Source organism: Clupea harengus, chromosome 11, assembly GCF_900700415.2.
Source record: "Clupea harengus chromosome 11, Ch_v2.0.2, whole genome shotgun sequence".
NCBI classification, from domain to species: domain Eukaryota; kingdom Metazoa; phylum Chordata; class Actinopteri; order Clupeiformes; family Clupeidae; genus Clupea; species Clupea harengus.
Genome location: NC_045162.1, coordinates 18,499,971 through 18,520,014, shown reverse-complemented (window position 1 = coordinate 18,520,014; position 20,044 = coordinate 18,499,971). Strand labels below are relative to the sequence as shown.

Below are 20,044 nucleotides of genomic sequence, written 5' to 3'. Positions count from 1 at the left end.
AGTGGAACACCTGGATTATGCTTATATTGAGAAGTGCACTGACCTAGGGTACTTAGAAAAGATTTTAAAAGTTCTGGGGTGAGTGAGAAACAATACACTACTTGAAGCAAGCTGTCTAGAAAAGTTTTGTAGTCATGCTTCACCTGAATTAAGACAATTAACATGTACTGCGACAATTTATCAGTGCTAGCGTTAGTACGTGATATCTGCCTAATACATTTTTCTGCCATGAATTATTTAATTAAGTTCTGGAGAAGAAGGCATTTACCCTCATCTTATTGAGTTCTGTGAGAAACACGTTCAGAAGCTCAACCCCAAGAGTCGTGCCCTCCGAAAAGACAAACCTCCAGCCTCAGCTGCATCTCTCCCTAAAGATGAATGGAGTCAGATTTCTGACGAACTCAAGGTAGTTTTACATGATGTATATTATACACATACACAGATACACACACATACACACATTTGCACCCAATCCCACTCATGCACTTGTTTCACTCACATAGACTTGCACATTCTTACTCATTCTCAGAATCTAGAAAAAGCATTGTCAAGAAATACTCCCATCACTATCTCATTTGATACTGTGTATGAATGTATTTTGCCCTCTGGCTTTGTATTTGTAGGTATTCTATTGTGATGCACATTGTGTACATTTTTGAAAATAACAAATGTTTACTGACTTATGATGTGGGTGTGTACACGATGAGTACATAGTTAAGATATGACAAACATAATGTCCACCACATTGTCACAGCTTTAAGGAGTCATTGTCCCTTGAAACGGTCTTGTACTGGGCATTACAATATATTCCATTGATGTGGGTGAAAATGACCATATGTGTGCTTTGGACAGAGCTGGGAGACAGAGATGAGGGTGGGGGAGAAGCAGCTGAAACAGCTTCCCTTGTTCAGCGATGACGAGAATGTGCCGCCCATCCGAGGCTCAAACTGCTCCGTTCAGGTGAGCTTTTGTCTTCCAGAGTGTTCTGCTATGTTGAGGAAAGCAGGGGGTTGCCAAGGTAATTAGCACATAAAAGCAAATGTTAGGGATCATCCTTTAAATGCAAGGTAGTTGTTAAAGTCCCCTTTTATCAAAATGTAACAGCTAAATCTCACTTTGGTGAACAGAGCACATCTGCAAGTGGAGTGAAACAGATAAAAACAAGGATCCTGTTCCTCGTGATTACAAGGACTGGGACAAGTGAGTTGGATTTGTTAATCACTCCTTTTTTCTCAACGTGGCTGTTGAAACCATAGTAATGTCTATTACGTTATTTTGCAGATTTGATATTGAGAAAGAATGTGCTAAAGTTGATGGGGTGGTCACAAATAACTCTGCCCCTACAATCATCAACCGTGGCCTACCAAAAGTCCTAAGAAAACTAGACACAAGTGGTGAGATTGAATATTAATTTGATGATTAAATGATATCCTCTATGTCTAAAAATGTGGTGAATACTGAGTTCATTCTTACATAATCCAGCGCTGACTGAGCAGGAAAGGATGGTTTTGGCAAACCGTGAGAAGGACAAGGGCAATGAGGCTTTTAAAACCAGTGACTTTGAGGAGGCAGTGGCATATTACACAAGGTCTGTCTAATACTTTTATCCTCAGCACTTTTAATACACTTTACAGCAGATGTGGCGTTGTGATGTCCTTTCATCCTTTTCATTGTAACTGAATAAAACTGACAATTCTTCATATCACATAAGTTATCAGTCATCAGATGAGAGTGATGAATATTGATAGGGAATTGGGATGTACTGTCTGCAGGAGTCTGTCGGTATTACCAACGGTAGCCGCATACAACAACAGAGCCCAGGCGGAGATAAAACTGCAGAACTGGCACCGGGCCCTCAGCGACTGCCAGAAGGTCCTGGAGCTGGAGCCAGGCAATGCCAAAGGTAAGCCTCTCTGCAAGAACATCACAGACTGTACCCTTCTTAAAATATTTGTTGTTTTGTTGTTATTGTATTGTCAGTGTTGGTCAGAAGATGTTTTGTACAATAAAAACCTATATTAACAAAAGCAAACAAAGCCGATGGACCTACAGTGTAGTGTGTGTATATAATACACATACAGTGTAAGTATTGGACCTATTGTGTGGTTGATGGACCTGCAGTGTAGTTGACAGATGTAAGATCTATAGTGAGATGGCTGTGTGGATTTGCAGGTCTGTTGCGTCGTGCCACTGTGCAGAAGCACCTGGGAAACCTGCAGATGGCCACTGATGATGTCAACGCTGTTCTTCACATAGAGCCCCATAATGAGATTGCAAAGGTAAACATGTTCTCTTTTCAGGAAAGGAAATAATTCTTACCAAAATGAATAAAAGTTAGTTTGACATAGCCATGCTTTTGATTTACCTTTGTTGGCCACTAGATGGCAGTATATACTCATACCATATCTTGTCATAGTCATTGTCGTCACAGTCACAAATGTATTTAATAATATATATAACAATGATAATAGGTGTTCAGTAAGACTATTATTCCTTTAGAAACTTCTTAATGAGTTGAATAAGAAGATGACTAAAAGATCACCTGAGAAGCCAGCTAAGGGAAAGACAATCCTGATAGAAGAAATCGAGGACGAAGAGGAAGAGGCCAGTGGTGAGTGTTTGGGTCAGAGTCAGACCATCTCATAACAGCAGTACTTCCTGCTCAACTTTCACGCTTCGTCTTTCTCAGCAAGCATTCCTTAGAAGTTAACACACCTTCTCTGAATATTTACCCCAAGGCATACGCCCTTCCACATGCTACATGAAGCAAGCCTAATGTTTATGAGGTGGTGTTTCATACATGAAACATGAAATACTGTGGTGAACTTTAATATTTTAATTAAATCCAAGTGGTTTGTATAGTTGTGAAACCCCTGGTTAACAATGCAAGTCTACATGAAAGCAATGTAACAGGCCAGGCAGTTAAGATACAACAGGAAGCTTATATCAGTATTATTTTTATCTTTGTGTTCTAGAAATCTGTCTAATTGTAAAGCAGACAGGGAACTTGGGCCGCTGTTCACAACAAAACGGTGACTTTCCTGTTCCACTTCTCGCAGAAGGGCTGGCTGTGGGATTTACCCACTAATCCAACAGCAGAGTCAGTCACTCACACTAATGGACTGCATTAGCTCCACTAATGTACCCACTACAGCCGTAGTCTCTCTGTACCGCACAACTCTAGTTCATTGTAACACCAGCGGTGTTTCAGGACTAACAAGCCAGATCCTGCCCCTCCTCCCTCCCTCCCTCCCTCCCTCCGGTCCCCAACTTCTTGCGTGTGTGTGGTACATAGGAGTGCTCTCCCAGAGCTCCCTCTGAAAGATTTTCTCCCTGCGTCAGGCCCTTCCCCCTCCCTTCCCTTCCATTTCCGACCTCTCGCTTCTCTCGCTCTCCCTCCCCCAACCGTGATGTAATCACTAACTGCACTAACCCCTCCTCCCTCTCCCTCTCCCTCTCCCTCTCCCTTTCTCTTTCTCTCTCTCTCGCGCGCGCAGACGGTGCAGTTGAAAGCAGCAGTCAACAGAGAGTCGGTGGGGAGAGCTGCGCGGCAGCCGCTGCAGGAGAGGAGAGAGCCGACATGGGCAACGCGCAGAAGAAGCCCCACGGCAGGGGCGACGGCGGGGGAGCCAGGGGCAAGGGGGGCAGCGCCGACAAATACACGGTCACACCGCCCGGGCAGGCGAGGGACAAGGAGCGCCCGGCAGGGAGAGGGCTAGCCAACGGCAACAGCACGGCTCACCAGGGGGAGAGCACCAGCAGAGAGGGGGGGGAGCAGAGTAAGGTCAACCTGGACGCGCCGGCCGGGAACCTACCCCCGCAGCTGGCCCGCCTCAAGAATGAAGGCAACCACCTCTTTAAGAACGGACAGTTTGGGGATGCCATTGGAAAGTACTCTCTGGCTATCGACGGCTACACAGAATCAGGTAGAACCCCCCCCCCCTCTCCCAGCTAAGCTAATCCCGTGTGTGTGTTGGCACTTGTGAGACCTAACACAGTTGACTTTGAGCCGGGGCGTTGGACTGAATAAGGGAGATATGATGCTGTTGTTCATTCTTGGGTAATTCAAGGGGAAGCTTTGACATGCAGGGGCATGCTGGGAGGTATTCGTCAGTTCCTGGTTATTTTTAGAGTGGATGTTTTGAAGTGACATTACCAAACAGATTACATCCCTCTGTATGCTCTCTATCAGTGTATAGTGAACATCCATGACCATTTTTAAAGCACATTTTAGCCTGTCTGTTCAGGGTAGTGAGTCCTATAAACCAAATCAAAGGTTGAGTTTAGCACTGGCAATAAATATGATACTGCCACATATTTCAGAGAAAGCATGACTAATACCATTTACAATGAAGGGTAAAGAGTCCTTTGGATGTAACCTGTGTTCATTGACAGCTAGTGACCTTTTGAGCCCCTGTTTTGTTCTTATAAAATAATAATAGTGGACTATACACTAAAAAACATTTGGACATATGGCTTACTGAGCCTGTGGGGATCTGAAGTAAAACATGTTTTTCCTGCTAGAACAGTCCCATCTGGTGTAAGGCAGCAATTTGTATTTATTTATATATTTCTTTGGTTTATTTATTTATTTATTTATTTTTCACATCCGCGTTGAAGTCGTCCCCTCCTGAGCCTGAGTCATGAAAACAAGCTCGGCGCTGCAGTTCTCTCAGAGGTCATGTGACTCCTGACCGCGCAGCGTGAAATGAGATCGCCCTATGGCAACCGCAGCCATAAATCTGCCCCCTGTGCCGCCCACTCCTCCTTCATCAATACCCATCAGCCCCTACATCCGCACCCCCCCTTCCATCACCAACACCACTCACTCCTGGCATACTCAGACTTGCCATCTAATTACCTAAGCCTCTCCTTATCTCTCTGGAGTGAGTGACAGAGCATGGGAACCTCCATCTCTTTAATACAGAACCACTTTATATCCACCAGACTGGTTTGGTCAGGACAGGCTGGCAGGAATGCCAGTGAGGTGAGAGGTCATGCTATTGTGTCGGGAATGTTTGCATGTCAAGTCTATTAGCATGACCAAACTGGTTTTCCAGGCGGGAGGAGGGTGAGGCTCGATTACAGTCCCAGTCTAAGCAGACCTGACTCTGGCCCTGGGTGCTGAGGGCAGGTCCAAACATCAGCTTCTGAAGAGCAGAGGTGCCGACACACACGCACACACTGAGTCATCTGCCTCTTTCCGTACATACTCAGCGCTAAGTACGCTAAAGCATAGCCGTGCATCCTGGAGGTGCTGATGGGTTGCAGTTTGTTTGTTTTTGTTTGTTATCTTAGTTCATTAGTTACTTGTTTGTTTGCTTGGTTGTTTAGTTGCTTGGTTGCTGGTCGGGTGTTTTTCTGGGGTCAAAGCTGGCCCATCTGGGTCCAGGATTCTAGTCGGGTTCAGTTCCACTACGCAGAATCAGGCCTGGCTATGCTACAGAGCTCAGGATGTCCTGCCACTCCCACTCATCCTCATCCTCCTCCTCCTCCTCCTACCCTTCTATTGAACATTCAGGTTATTATCCAAAAGGCATACTAAGTGAGGCATTCCCTGCAGTGCTGCCAGTTCATTTCAGGACACAGGCCCAAGGCTGCAGAGCGTGTATTTAACAAAGAGATAGCTGACTTTTTAATACCTCCCTAATATTATATGGAGCTGGTGGGCGGAGGATGATTTGTTTTGTTTATTTCTTTGCTTGTTTATTGAGTGCCATTGTTTATTTGTATGTTTCCCCCCTGTTTAGGCATTGACAGTCCAGAGGACCTCTGCATCCTGTACTCCAATAGAGCTGCCTGCTACCTGAAGGATGGGAACAGCGCAGACTGTATTACAGACTGCACAAAGTAAGCCTCTGAGACTCACACTATTGCAGTGAGGGGACTTTGTTTCCAAGGGGTTATGAAATGCAGCTATTACAAAAACGGTTGGGGTTTCATAATTTTATTACCACAGACATCAATACTTACAGCAACATGTCAGACATATTTGCAAGTGGCAAATGCTCCCTGTCTTGTTAACAATATATCAAACCTATATATTCAAACACAGCTGGTGCTGGCCGAGGTAGTATACCCCACTCTTTGTAAAGAGTGTGTTGCTGTGCTGAGTGGTATTGTGGGTAAACCTCTTACCTTTGGGTTAGAGTACAAGGCTGAATGGAGAGGCAGAGATTAGGCACACACAGCAGACACAAACTGCACCGTGCCTCAGACTAGCAGGGTACAAAGAGCTCTGATTCACAGAGTCCACTGGGGGACATTGGGGGATCGGTCTGTTTGACACCACAGACATTTAAAGCAAACTGTCTATGTCATTTGTGCCGGTAACATCAATTAATGAGCATACATTACTTGCCACATGGAATATGTTTGGGCCTAAATTATGTGTGAACATGATGGGCCAAATTTACAAAGGGTGTGTTACTCTTAGATGCGGCTAATTGCACACTGATCAGGTGTTCAAAATGAATCACCAAATTACAAAGGGTGATAATCCAAGAGACCTTGAAATGTTAGCCACCGGTGATTAAATGACAGAGATAAAGTTTAGATGTCCATGGAGGCTTGTTTAATGGGTGTCTGGGTAGTGGACAAAATGGATGCATTGTGAATACTCAAGTTTGCTCAAGAGACAGAAGAACAGGTGATTCATTTTGAACACTTTTGATCATCGCTCTTTAGCTGTGCTCGTACGAACACGTTTTTATTAAGTGTTTGAGGGTTAGATGATGGCCAGAAAAACACAGGCTAAACACCCTTTGTAAATGTTATGTTAACATATTGTTAGTATAGGTGTCCTGAAAGCTGTACAGTACATTTGTCATACACATAAAGTATTTTTCAGACAGATTGAGAGATACACAGACAGGGTTTATTTATGTATTTCTGTCAGATTGCGGGTGTGTGCCTGCAGGATTTGAGCTCCTAGCTGAGGATTAACAACTAGCAGAGAAAGCCAGTTTTCCCCATTTTTATATAACATCCATTTAAGCCTCATCATGATGTTTTCCTACGTCTTATTGACCCGGGCTACGTATTGCTACCAGGAGAAGCAGCGGTGAGCCAACAGTTTAAAGGAATTGCTGTTCTGGGTAAAAACGTATCTGTCACTCGCTCAAGTGGCAGCGGTGGCATCTGAGCAGTGTCGTGTCAAGCGATTAAGACAAACACGCAGACACCAACACACGCCGGCCAGTGTATGAATGAGAGTCAGAGCTTAAGCAGTCTCAGTTGCAGCTTTGTCACACACACACACACCATACACACACACACCATACACACACACCACACACAAGCACACGCACACGCACGCACGCACGCACACACACACACACACACACACACACACACACACACACACACACACACACACACACACACACACACACACACACACACACACACACACACACACACCCACACACACACTCAGATAGGGCGTTGATTGATCCTCTCGTCCTGTTCTATTAATACCAGATCCTTGGAGCTGCAGCCGTTTTCACTGAAGCCTCTGCTGAGGAGAGCTATGGCTTACGATTCGCTGGAGCGCTACCGGAAAGCTTACGTCGACTACAAGACCGTCCTGCAGATCGACATCTCCACCCAGGCTGCCCACGACAGCGTCAACAGGTACTGGGCCCCTTCCCACAAGCCACTGCAAAGGCAGGGATGTTAACACACGCAAGGAAGGAGAGCGATCTGTGCTGGCGCCCACAGGCTGCTTCTGCCAAGATTCTTACCAAGTCTGGGTCTATGCCACACTGGTTCTATGGACATACTCACTTGGCCAAAGATCTTGTCTCAGCTGTTGTGTGGGAGCATACGAGTGAATGTGTGAGAAATGTTTCTCAGTGTGAATGAGTAGTCAACTCAGTTGCTATTCATGGTATGTTATTAAGCTCATACAACCACCCCCCCACCCACACACACACCTCCCCCATCTTGTCAGGCTCTCTCGACCACACTGAATTAGTCAGGTCAGGACTCAGGAGTCAATCTGCAAACACCACAAACGACCACGAGTGATAAGCTCCCGACGTGGACAGAATTACCTGCTGTCCTCTACGAGGCTATTTTGAAGAGCAACCACGTGTGTGTGAGAGAGAGAGCGTATTACGTAACGGTGTACAAGGATAACATCCAGTGGATAAAAGGTGTTTCTGTCCCCCCTCCCCCATCCTCTGTCTGTCTTCATCTTTCCCCTTCTCTATCTGTGTGTGTGTGTGTGTGTGATTATGTAAGGATCACCCGGGTGCTGATTGAGCAAGACGGTCCCGGGTGGCGGGAGAACCTTCCGGATATCCCACTCGTGCCCCTGTCGGCCCAGCAGCATCGCAGAGAAGAGCCGCCCAGCGCAGAGGAAGCCCAGGCCCGGGCCGAACGAGCCGTCCAAGACGCCGGTCAGTGTCCCCTCCGTACCCCCTCCAAGCAAGGCCATCCTGCTTCTGTGGCTGTCGCTGGGTTAACACAGAGTATACTGTATATAGCATGTCGTATATATAGCCAATGATGAGAAGACATCACACAACCATTCATCTGAATGACTCGACACAAGCAGCCCAGTGAATACAATGCAATATTCTGTATACGAGTACATTAGGGAATGCTGCTCACAATAACAGTAGGTGAAGGTCACTGAGCCGCATACACGATACTAGATATTCTTCTGTGTATATGCTATTATACAAGAGCACACCAAATTAGTGCTTATAAAAGTGTTTTAAAGAGCCCATAGAAATACTCACTAGCCCCCAAAGGACTCACTTAAGATCACTTAATTTTTTTTATGCCTACAGCTCAGATATATTTTTAGTAATTAAAAAGATTGATGCTGTAATTAGCCAAATGTGGGTCCCCGGGAAATCTTGCTCCTTTTCTGCATCAAGAAAGTAATTTAGTTGAGAGCCAAAGAAGCGGTATTCCCTGACCAAGCACTTTACCCCAAAGCCTCGAGGCCGTGCTGTCGTCTCCCATCAGAAGGAAAACAGTGCTGGCAGCCTTTGCTCCGAACTCACTATCGTCCCCATTGATTACCCGCTCCACGGTGACTAATTGCTCACATCCTGTGGCTGGGAACTAGCTAACGCTCTGAGCTAATGTCATCTAGCAGTGGAGAGAAATGGGCTGTTGGCCCAGAGGTAGTTTTGGTAAAGGGTTGAGCCCTCAGGACTATTGATTGCAGTTTTCAGTAGAGAATGGATGCAGTGGCCAAACAGAGTGTCTAAGCAGAAGTAGTGCGCAGACACAGACCTAGTCTGTTCTCCACGTCTCTTCCTCTGGTGGTGATGTACTTCTGCTTTCCTTTCAGCCCGGAAAGCAGAAGCGCGCTTCACGGTCCTCAAGTCAGACGGAAACGAGTGTGTGAAGAAAGGCCGGTACGAGGACGCGGTGGGGAAGTACAACGAATGCGTTAAACTGAGGTCCAACGAGTGCACCGTCTTCACCAACAGGTACGTGCCTCAGCCGCCACGACACCCGGACACACCTGCCGGAACATAAAACACACCCGTGCACACCCGCACAATACAAACGCGATGCATCTGATAAACACAGCTCAACATCTCTCATGCAGATTCATAGAGAGGTAGTGCAGCAGCGTGTTTATTTCCTGTCATTTTCATGTATGCGTTGTTAATGGGCTGGATCGCTCGGCGTCTACCTGATCCCTCCACCTGTCCCGTCAGGCCTTCGATTTCTTTGTTTGGCGCTCTAAAAATGGCAGCTGTGTGTTGTCCCTGGTGACAGAGAAGGGGCTGTGTGTCCGGGCCTTCCAAGGCCTGCTTAATCCACCCCCGCACGGCTCACAATATCAGCACTGTGAGGAGCCTGTGTGCTTATGGAGGAAAGGCTATTCACATGAGTCACCGGCAACGCCTTTGTTTCGCGTCCACAGTGGGTTGACTGACTCTATGCACAACAGCTTGCTTTGGAGTGTGTGTGTGTGTGTGTGTGTGTGTGTGTGTGTGTGTGTGTGTGTGTGTGTGTGTGTGTGTGTGTGTGTGTGTGTGTGTGTGTGTGTGTGTGTGTGTGTGTGTGTGTGTGTGTGTGTGTGTGTGTGTGTGTGTGTGTGTGTGTGCAATGCATACCAAGGCCAAACAAAGAGAGGTGCAACATAAAAACAGGGAAAGGTTTTTTTTCCACACAGCACCCTTGGAGCTGTTTTTTTCCATAAGCACAGCCAGCATGGTTTCCTGATAGTGAGGCAACGTCCTTACTTCTAGGTCGGAGTTTAATCCAGTGGAAAATGTCATTTTGTCATGTCAAGGTCACAATTAAATTGCAATTTCTTGATTTTCTTCTTATTTACCTGATTATTTTGAATTGTTCTGTTATGATCAGCTTATGAGTATGAATATATGTTTTTGTTTGTGGTAAAGCCCTTGTTTGTTGTGGAGTCTTGGTGGGTGATTTGTTCCCCTGTTTGTGGTGCAGAGCTCTGTGTTATGTGAAGCTGGAGCGTTTCGCTGAAGCTAAGCAGGACTGTGATTTGGCCCTGGCCTTGGAGCCCGAGAACAAGAAGGCCTTCTACAGACGAGCACTGGCCAACAAGGGCCTCAAGGTAACTCAGCCAAATGTCTGGGTGATGTTTTGCAGTGGGAACCTCAAGCTGCCCAAACCTTAGCTTGCAACTCTGTATACATTCCGTTGTATGGACAGACTCTGCCGTAGGCATACCAGAATCTAACACACTTCAACGCGTGATTTGGGGGAAATGGCTAACCTCATTCCCCATATTTCATGTTGAGTCAAATCTGTTATGAACTTTCCACACATATTCTGCTATCTGCAAGCATACATTTGTAGAGATTTTATACCTGAAAATATGAACTTGCTTATATCAACCTACAACTTCCCTATGCTGTGTAAATGTGTATCTGAATGTTTTGTGTGTTTGTGTGTGCCCGTGTACGTGTGTGTGTGTGTGTCTAGGACTACCTGGCATGCAGTACGGACCTGCAGGAGGTGCTGCGGCTGGACCCCAGCGTTCAGGAGGCGGAGCGGGAGCTGCAGGAGGTGACGGAGTTGCTCAGGCAGAGTCTGGCCGCAGCCTCACCAGGCAAACCCCGGCGGAGCGTCCCCATCACAGAGGTGGGCCTCCACAGGCCTCTCACACAGCACTCAGCCATCCACTGTCTTAGCAGTGTGCGGAGTTTTGGTGTATATCTAGAAAGCTTACTAACAGCCAACAATCTTGTCTACATGCATACAACAGCATCTCAGATTTAGACGTTATACAGTTATGCTCCATCTGAGTTGAGCAAAATGCCTATTTTAATCATTTCTGAGAAATGTTCATTTTCTTAAATACACACCCAAATATGATAATGAACAGCACCATAATAACTCGCCATAAACTCCCTCCACCGTCTCGTCCTCCAGGTGGATGACACAGAAGAAAGCGCCTCAAAAGGAGAGCAGGACTCTACAACAGGACAGAACCACATGGACCAGAGTAAGCCAAGCGCCATCACCCAGCCGGCCAACGCCTATGAGTTTGGACAGGCTTTAAGCGCAGCCCGTTCCCATGACGATACGGAAGCCTGTGCTAAGCTCCTCCACCTCGTCGCCCCGGAAACGCTCCCGTCTTACATCAGCAACCATCTTGACGGTCACACCATCGCATTTATTATGCAAGCGCTGGACGGTCACCTCCTGGAGAAGGCCCCCAGCCTGGTCTACCAACATCTTAACCACCTCCACACTGCAGAGCGGTTCTCGGTATGTACCGAACATCTCTGTCCTCCCAGGTTCTGCTGTATATCTTCATGCTTGGATTCAGGGTTTGACTAAGCCAAAATAACAACTCTGTAAATAATGAGGATAGCTGTAGGTCCTCAGGGCATAAGTACTGTAGGTTGGTCAGCACCAGACCAGATGAAGTTTAGTAGGCTAGGGTATGTTTTCGACATGTGGCAAAGGAATAGAAAGAAGTTGTGCCAAGATGTCATCAGTGCACTGACATTCCCTGCCACTACCTAATTTTCTAGTGACACTGAACTGAATGTAGTTATTTTCTGTGTCACATGCCAAGGTGACTGAATATTGAGACTGGTCTGGAGAATAATATGACAACCACCCAGGAACCTTGAATCCATGTCTTATTTCCTGGTGCCAGTAGGCCTAGAGAATGACACTGAAATCTGAAGACTTTCTTTTTCTTTCCGTCTCCAGGTGGTGCTGATGCTTCTGGACAAAGACGAGCGTCGGCAGATGACTCAGCTGTTTGAGCACCTGTCGGCGGTGGAGAGTGAGGACTTCTCTAAGAACGATGTGCAGAATCTCGCTAATAAATACATCTGACCATTCCCACACCCTCTTGCATGTGCTTCACCACAGAGGGATCTATGCAAACAGACCATCAAATCCACCTACAGCCACACAACGCGCCCAAAGCAATAAAAAATAACTACAAGACGCATCAAGATACTATAAACAACATACCTTCATAACCACAAGAATTTGAACTTACAAGACACAGTGTCCTGTGTGGACACTGTCAGTGGATATTTGCACACCAAATGAACTTCGCAGAAAGAAGCCATGTCTGTGTTAAGCCATGCTAAAGAAGCTGTGGTGGGGAGTGCTCGGTGAACAGGCAGGGGGAGAGAGAATGGACACTTATGGGACAGTGTTCTTTGTCTTCTCATGTGTCGTACAGGATGGGGGTAAGGCAGTGAGGTGGAGAGGGTCAGGAAAAGGAAGAACTCACGTGCAGGAGTGTAGCCTGGAGAGAACAGGAACCCAGTAAGGGAAAAAAAAAAAAAAAACACATTCAGGAAGAAAAAAGAACTGTGACTCCATTACCCATAGTTCAATTTCTTTTCATGTTCGTCTTGATTTCCATGTGGTTGCCCCCTTGGCTAAGAACCTTCCAGAGCCCTACTCCAGACTACACATCTGACTCTTCCTCATAAGAAGCAGCTGGCTGGCTGGGGTCCAGTGCTGATCTGGTCAGCTATAAGGGTCTTCCTCACTTGTCAACTTTGCTCCAAAGGGGACCACTCATGTCCTACGTCTGTCCATAGCTATATGGTTGATAAGGCACTCAACTCCACTCAGAGCATTCTGTACTGTCCATGGGATCCTGTAGGAACCCTGCCAACACATCCTATGGCTAAGGCCTTGAAATTTGGTTCAGGTTTGTATGTTTAACGTGGTCACAATCTTTAATTTGCATTAATCTTAAATCAATCACTTAGCTGAAGCATTTTTAGTGAGGGCCCAGAGGCTGTGAACTGATTTATCCGAACGCTTTCATTTCTTTTGAAAAAATAACCCCAAAAAAAACAGGCAAGGAGCAATCTGATCATTATATTTCTTTTAGACACCGCAGGGTCAATTCTGTGGAAGGACGAGTTCAGTGAGGAAAAGCAGTAGTGCATAATTTAATCCATACGCACAACAGGAGGAGATGAGCAGCATCCATGAGATGTGTGCCTTGAACCCTACAGGCTCAGCACGCAGGTTTCAGTACGCACCCCTCCCCCAACCCTCTCTGTGGAGATGCAGACTTTACATGTTTCATGAGTCTGTTTAAAATGAAATGGCAGAATGAAATATGTGTTTGGATGGCCGTTTTATTCCTGCTGAATGCACTGGGACTGAGGCGAGATCACAGAGGCTCACAGAGAGAAGCTGCATGTTGGCAGGTTTCTCGCTGTATTCATACATTCTTTTCTCCACTGGTTTTCAGTCAAACGAGTTCATTATATTATGACTGTAGCTTTACAACAAATATGTTTTAAAATTGTATTTTAAAAGTGCAGGTTTAAATTGTAATTTAAGGATACACTGGAATAAAAGATTCTTTATTGAGTCATATTTCTATGTACGACATGGACGTTTCAATGCATAAACCACTAAAGTTATGCAGTTGTGGTTGCCACAGAAATAAAAACATTTTATTTCTTGATATCCATTGCTTTTTTTCAGTTTACCTTGATAGTATTTTAAGGTTTAGAGTTAATAAGGATATGCCATAGTAAATAATTCAATGTATCTTATAGATACCTAGTTGTAACTGTTACTTTATTTGGAGATGTGTGAAATGTAAAACTTCTGATGTGTATTCTGGACCTGCCCTACATGAGGTGTGAGATAGCTACTATGACCTGGCCGGGAGGAAGTGAGAGCTGAGGTGCCTCGGCCTCATGCATAGATGATTTTGAGTTCTTTGATCATGGCTGGAGCTCTGAAACCCATTTGCTGTGTGAGCAAATGGGTCCTAGACTTCACGCCTCCCAGGTAATAATTGGATACATATTCATGAAGGGATTGACCTATGGGGTGACACCCCTTGTTTTAGGAAAAGGATAAAAGTCTGTATTGTTACTTTGTTTCCGCGACTCTTGGAGGCCGAGATTGCATTATGCTTTTTGACACAGGCGCGTTTGTCTCAATAACTGACCTTGCTTTACCAATAACACATAGGATTAACACATTTGAAGGGTTAGGTGGTTGTCACATTTCATTTGTCTAAGCCCATTCCATGACTTTTCCTCCTCTAGCTAAAGGGTTCTGGGTTCAAATTTAGGTGAATCCTTCGAGTGAAATAAGTCACTAAGTCTCTCTCCTCTGGTGTACATCATTGCAAGATTAAACCTGAATGGCTGATCATACCTCAGACTGTCTCCAATATATGGTATAAAATGAATACTATCAACCTGACTCTATGCGTTTCTGTGAAACTGTATTTGTCCGATATCTCATAAGAAAAGATAAAAAACAGAAAAAAAGACATCAAATTCTTCCTTAAATTTATTTCAGATATGCATTGACATGCATATTGTAAAGCAAAATGAAAAAAAAAAAAATCCAACACCATAAGCTTTTCTGAACCAATATTAGAAATGATACCAGGGGCTGGAGCACATAGCACTGCACATGAGCATGATGGGGAAAGAGTGGGATCCAGACGCGGAACAAACCCCTATACCAGAACAGCTCGGACCACAGCCTGTGGCGTTCACACATCAACCCAGATCAGGTAGGACAGCAGCACCAAGATGGCTACAAAGACTCAAATTACAAAATAAGGGTTTCATATAGTCTTCTCCACCCGGCCTGCTTTTGAGACGCCTCTAGTACGGAGATTACAACATCGGAACAAGTGAGCAGTGCAGATGTCTAGGCCGTGACATGGCTTCACAGACTCTCAAGCGGGCTTTGGGAAGCTCGTAAAAAAAAATACATGTCAGGCGTCAGGGAGTTTGTTTCAGGTGTTGCCGCAGCTGTGGTGTGCTACTGTCAGTCTCTGGAGGTGCAGACTGGCCTCAAGTAGTAAGACTGGGCAGAGGGCCTGAGCTGAGCTCTGTCTTTGGTAGGCGATTTCACGCACGAGTCTTTTTTTATTCAAGATGTCTGAGACAGGAACTGTTGGTTTCCAAACATTTGTTAGTGGGAGACATTCAGCTTAAGTGTTTTCTTCTTTTCTTTTAAACTGTTGCAAATTATAAGGAACAGACAGATGGGGAAAAAAAAAAAAAAAAGTTACATTCCAAAAGGCACCATGAATTTGCAGATATAGAAAAATCAGAGTTTCCGGAGATTCAGCAGAAACTAAACATCTTCTCTTTTTTTTTTGCATGTGGCAGAGAAACAGGCAGGTTTGGTCGTCATCTTATCTAACTGTGCCTGGCCACTGGAGAGTCACTGCTACCCTGAAAGCCTTAGAGACACAGGTGAACAATCTGTCCATCTCAGTCTGCCTCTGCTAGAGAGGTGGTGGCGCTGCTCGCTCCAGAAAGCAGTAGCAGCAGCTGGCCCTGAGGAGGATCCGGTACTCATCCGCCACAGATCTCTCCTGCTTTCTGGGTCTTTCTACTCCTCATTGTTTTCCCCACTCACCACCTATGAGGTGCATAGCCACATGTCAACCACCATTAAAAAAAGTGTAATGTAAAAGGAAACAAAATTAATAAATAAAGAGATTATGCAATGGACTTCACAAAAATGTGGAGATCATTTACAAAAATGAAAAAAAAAAAAGAATACCAACAATGACATTTTTTTCATCATAATAACAACAAAAATTATTGCGTGGTCCCTATGAAGATTAACATGGAGCCTGTTTGGGAGAGAGCTGAAACATGAGGGTCCTTGCATGTGTGTGTGTGTGTGTGTGTGTGTGTGTGTGTGTGTGTGTGTGTGAGATCTGCCCCCAACGGCAGCCTTAAACATGTGTGCATGTGTACGTGCGTGTGCGTGCGTGGCTGCTAGCAGTGGTTCTCTATCCAACAGAGTGAAGATGGCACATCCTCCAGCGTCTAATACTGTACAGCACAGTGCCCCAGAGTCTGCCTGCTACACCCTGGCATCACCACACCTCCTCACCAAATCTCACAGCGTCCACAGAAGCACTGCACTTGCTCTCTTTTTTATGCTTCCTTTGAATCACCATGGAGATCCCCGATGGCGACAGCAATCATAGCGTATGTTAGAAAGGAGGCGCTCTGCTAAGGACTCGAGAGGGCATGAACAGTGAGTTAGAAATGAGGGATTAAAGAAGCAAACCAGCTGCTGCACCCCATCTGTAAACCAGGGTGGGGGGTGGGTGGGAGCTTAAAGCTCAGTGAGGCACTGCAGTGCTGTCAGTCTGTGCAGAGATGGGACACGCGTGCGTGCGTGTGTGTGCGTGCGTGTGTGTGTGCGCGGGTGTGTGCGTGCGTGCGGAGGGGGGATGGCTAGTCTTTTTACAGCACTTGTGGTGTGTGTGTGTGTAAGTGTATATTTTCAAGTCTGATTCAGAGTTCGCTCTGAATGCAGCTGCCCCTGCCAACCCGCAGGTGGCGCTGTGGGCTGGGGCTACTGTTGTTGTCGTCTCCCCTCTTTTGCTCCTCGTGGCCTGCCCAACTGCGGGATTGCGGCTCGGCCGACAGCACCATACTCACATTCTCTTCCGCGATCAGGCACAACACGGGCGCCTCAGGGGAGCGGGGGGACCCCGATGCAGCCGGGAGAAGGACCCCGCCACCAGCACCACAACTGGTCTGTTCCGGGCAGCTCTCCAGCCGGTCGTGCTCCACCTCGGGCAGGGGGCTGACGGACGAAAAGCGCCCGTGCTGCTGCAGCTGTGCTGGGGGCCGAGGGTGGGGGGCCGGGGCTGGGGCTGGGGCCGGGGCGATGGAGATGGCGATGGCGGGAGCGTCAGGGCCGAGCTCGGAGGCGGCGCTCAGCTCGGACAGCTGGCTGCAGTGGGAGTCAGCCACGGAGGGCAGGCTGCCGCTGAGCGAGGGTGAGTCTGGGCCGCTGGAGTGGACACTGTGGCGCTCCAGCAGGTGGGCGTCCGGCTCCTCCCGCGTCTCGTTGATCTGCGTTCCTCCGCCTCCACCTGTGCTGCCTCCACTCTTCTTCCTCAACTTGCCTTTATGCTTCTTCCCCGAAGAAGACGAAGAGGAGGAGGAGGAGGAGGAGGAAGAGGAAGACGAAGAGGAGGAGGGATCTTTGGCCCAGCGTGCAGAGCAGTAGGAGTTTGCAGTGGATGATTGGCAGGTCCAGGCACAGCGGGTGGTGTGGTTGCTGCAGTCATCCGCACCGCTGATGTGCTGAGGCTTCTTGGTCTCCACGTCCACCTGTACCTCAACATTACTGCTGTCTCTGCAAACACACACACACGATTAAAAATACAACTATAGAGTATATTATTAAAAATGACTAAAATTGCTATAATGTATGTTCCAATGACTTTCTGACACGCGCGCACACACACACACACACACACACACACACACACACACACACACACACACACACACACACACACACACACACACACACACACACACACACACACACACTCGTACACACACACACACACACACACACACACACACACACACCTGTCCAGAGGTGTGTAAGCGTTGAGGATGGAGCCAGCCATGGCTTTGGTGCTGGCGTTGTCGCTGATTGTCCCGAGGCTGACCGTGGCCGACTCTCCACTCAGGCTGCATCGCTCCTTCTGGACATCCGCCTGCACCTCCAGCCTATCACAGGAGAGAACAAAGGTCAGGTCAGGTCAGCCACACCTACTGCTACCCGAGTGTGGTCATCTCACATTAGTGATCCCATCATGAAGGCAAATCAAACAGCTATTTGGCATCAGGATGCATCAAGTCTCACAATGTAAAGGGAGTTTAATTCAGTGATAAACCGACAGCAATATCGGCAACAAGGGGGTCAACACACCACAGGGGAATGTGAAAGTGTTCAGTGAATATTAGGCACCACCACAGAACACCTGGTCACTGACTGCCTTTTGTAGCTCTAGATAGATTCTGACTGAACTCTCAAAGCTCTACACAACTCTGCCATGATATGGATTGTAATGTAAAGGAACGGACACACACACACACACACACACACACACACACAATACAGTATTTATGGCTGCAGAGCTTCTCTCTCCTGACCTGTTGTAGCAGTTGACCATGGCGCTGCCCGACAGGCTGCCAGTGATGCTGGCCCCTGCCAGGGCGGTAGTGCTGGCCGTCTCGCTCAGGTTGTCCCGCATGGCACCCATGCGCTCCATGTGGCTGCCACTGGCGCTCAGGCTACCCGTCAGGCCCCCCACACTGCCCTCGCCCAGGCTGGGGTTGTGCCGCGTATCCGCCACCGACGTGGTGTCTGTACGCAGGAGAAGAGGGGGAGAGAGAGAGAGACTCAAATAGATGTTACAACATGTTGTATTAAGTGAGCCTTGAGTTTATTTTTTCATCTCCAAAAGGAGACTGTTTTACATAACATAATCAATCAATAACACGTTCAACATAACATATCAAACATGAACATAAAGATCTGGAATGACACGTATGTATTGGATCATCACATTTTTTTTAATAATAATTAAAATCATAATTTTGTCTGTATGGATATGTTTTTTGGATTAGAGCTACAATCCAAATGTTCCCCTATATAAACCCAAAGCTTCAATATGTCTGTGTGCTTCTGAACTCACCAGTTGCAGCCACCCCACTGCCGACGTTCATGTCATTCTCGTCGTCAAACTCGATGCGCACCCCTTTGCCGTTGCCCGTCGATACGCCACAGCCCCCACTGCGGCACAGCGAGATGGGCACCACCCCGTACACATAAGCCAACATGATGGGCACCCCAATACCTACACACACACACACACACACACACACAAACACGTAGCACAGACTCCATTAGACTTCAAAATGACCACTAGAGGCCAGTGTTTCATCAAGTGAGGGCTAACGCCGGGGAAGACAATCTCCTTTACTTTTGAGGAACACAAGAAAGAACAAACACGTCAAGACAATGGAGTTCTGTTGATGCAGTAGACAAACAAACAGAGTGAGTCATGCAGCTGCAAGACCTCCGAGGGCAGCAGGACCCCCCCCTCTGCAGCAGGATAGAATGCTCGAGAGGGTGTGGGAGAGATGACTGGGGTCGGTTAGGTTGGGTAGAGAGAGAGCACATGACAGGGAGCGAGTAATACTCACCGACTGTGACTGCAGCGACAACCGGTGACACGATGACAGACAGGGTCACGCCGCCGGCAATCACCAAGTTCCTCTTGTGGTTGGAGATGTCCTTTCCCTCGTATCGGTTGTGGATCTGCGTCAGTGTGAAACGCCATGTTCAGACATTACAAAGAGAGCTGAGACTCAGCTAAGAGGACAACAGACACGAGCAGATCAACGTTGGCTACAGAAACACAAACTCCGCTTTTTCAACTGGGGTGATTTTTCCATTGCGTGTTCATAATGTCTGGCAGCGATCAGACGGCCTGTTTTCCACTCCACTCATTTACAGAGAAGAGGCCCTGCCAAGATGAGAGCACATTGTGTTGTTGTTTAAATAAATAAAAAGCCCACGTGTAGTGCGCCAAAACTAAAATAATGTGTGTGTTTTGCACTTGGCTCTCTTGCGCCGACATCAACTGTAGAAACACGGCCCTGATGTTTTTTCATGTTTTTTGCTCTGACGTGAACGAAACCAGGCTGGAACTGGATGACTATCGTTTTCTTTTTCTTTCTTTTTTGATGGCAGTACTCTTTCGGTAGGAGAATGACTG

The 20,044-nt window shown here is 46.8% G+C and overlaps 2 protein-coding genes across 2 annotated transcripts in view; one reads left to right on the top strand and one right to left on the bottom strand.

Moving 5' to 3' along the window:
• The first annotated feature begins 374 nt into the window (after positions 1-374).
• spag1b (sperm associated antigen 1b) lies at positions 375-13,918 on the top strand. Its single transcript, XM_031576912.1, has 17 exons — positions 375-406; positions 941-960; positions 1,128-1,200; positions 1,282-1,394; positions 1,483-1,588; positions 1,773-1,903; positions 2,173-2,279; positions 2,500-2,611; positions 3,498-3,926; positions 5,751-5,850; positions 7,483-7,635; positions 8,248-8,405; positions 9,314-9,455; positions 10,438-10,564; positions 10,936-11,094; positions 11,386-11,724; positions 12,178-13,918. Exons 1-17 carry the CDS (start codon positions 375-377, stop codon positions 12,304-12,306), a joined length of 2,430 nt encoding a protein of 809 aa, XP_031432772.1. The 3' UTR covers positions 12,307-13,918.
• Positions 13,919-14,750: 832 nt separating this feature from the next.
• LOC105896168 (E3 ubiquitin-protein ligase RNF19A) overlaps positions 14,751-20,044 on the bottom strand; it is a 29,200-nt gene continuing 23,906 nt past the window's right edge. Inside the window, exons 6-10 of the mRNA XM_031575915.2 lie at positions 19,470-19,584; positions 18,959-19,120; positions 18,414-18,627; positions 17,844-17,987; positions 14,751-17,601 (exon numbers count right to left, since the gene is read on the bottom strand). Coding sequence (XP_031431775.1) covers positions 16,749-17,601; positions 17,844-17,987; positions 18,414-18,627; positions 18,959-19,120; positions 19,470-19,584 — 1,488 coding nt within the window. The 3' untranslated portion in view covers positions 14,751-16,748. The remainder of the gene's footprint in view (positions 17,602-17,843; positions 17,988-18,413; positions 18,628-18,958; positions 19,121-19,469; positions 19,585-20,044) is intronic.

Bases quoted from the DNA above. Each gene is read 5' to 3' on its own strand.
- spag1b (XM_031576912.1), top strand. From the start codon at position 375: ATGAATGGAGTCAGATTTCTGACGAACTCAAG. The intron at 1,395-1,482 runs GTGAGATTGAAT...TACATAATCCAG, and splicing joins AAGAAAACTAGACACAAGTG to CGCTGACTGAGCAGGAAAGG. The intron at 9,456-10,437 runs GTACGTGCCTCA...TTTGTGGTGCAG, and splicing joins TGCACCGTCTTCACCAACAG to AGCTCTGTGTTATGTGAAGC.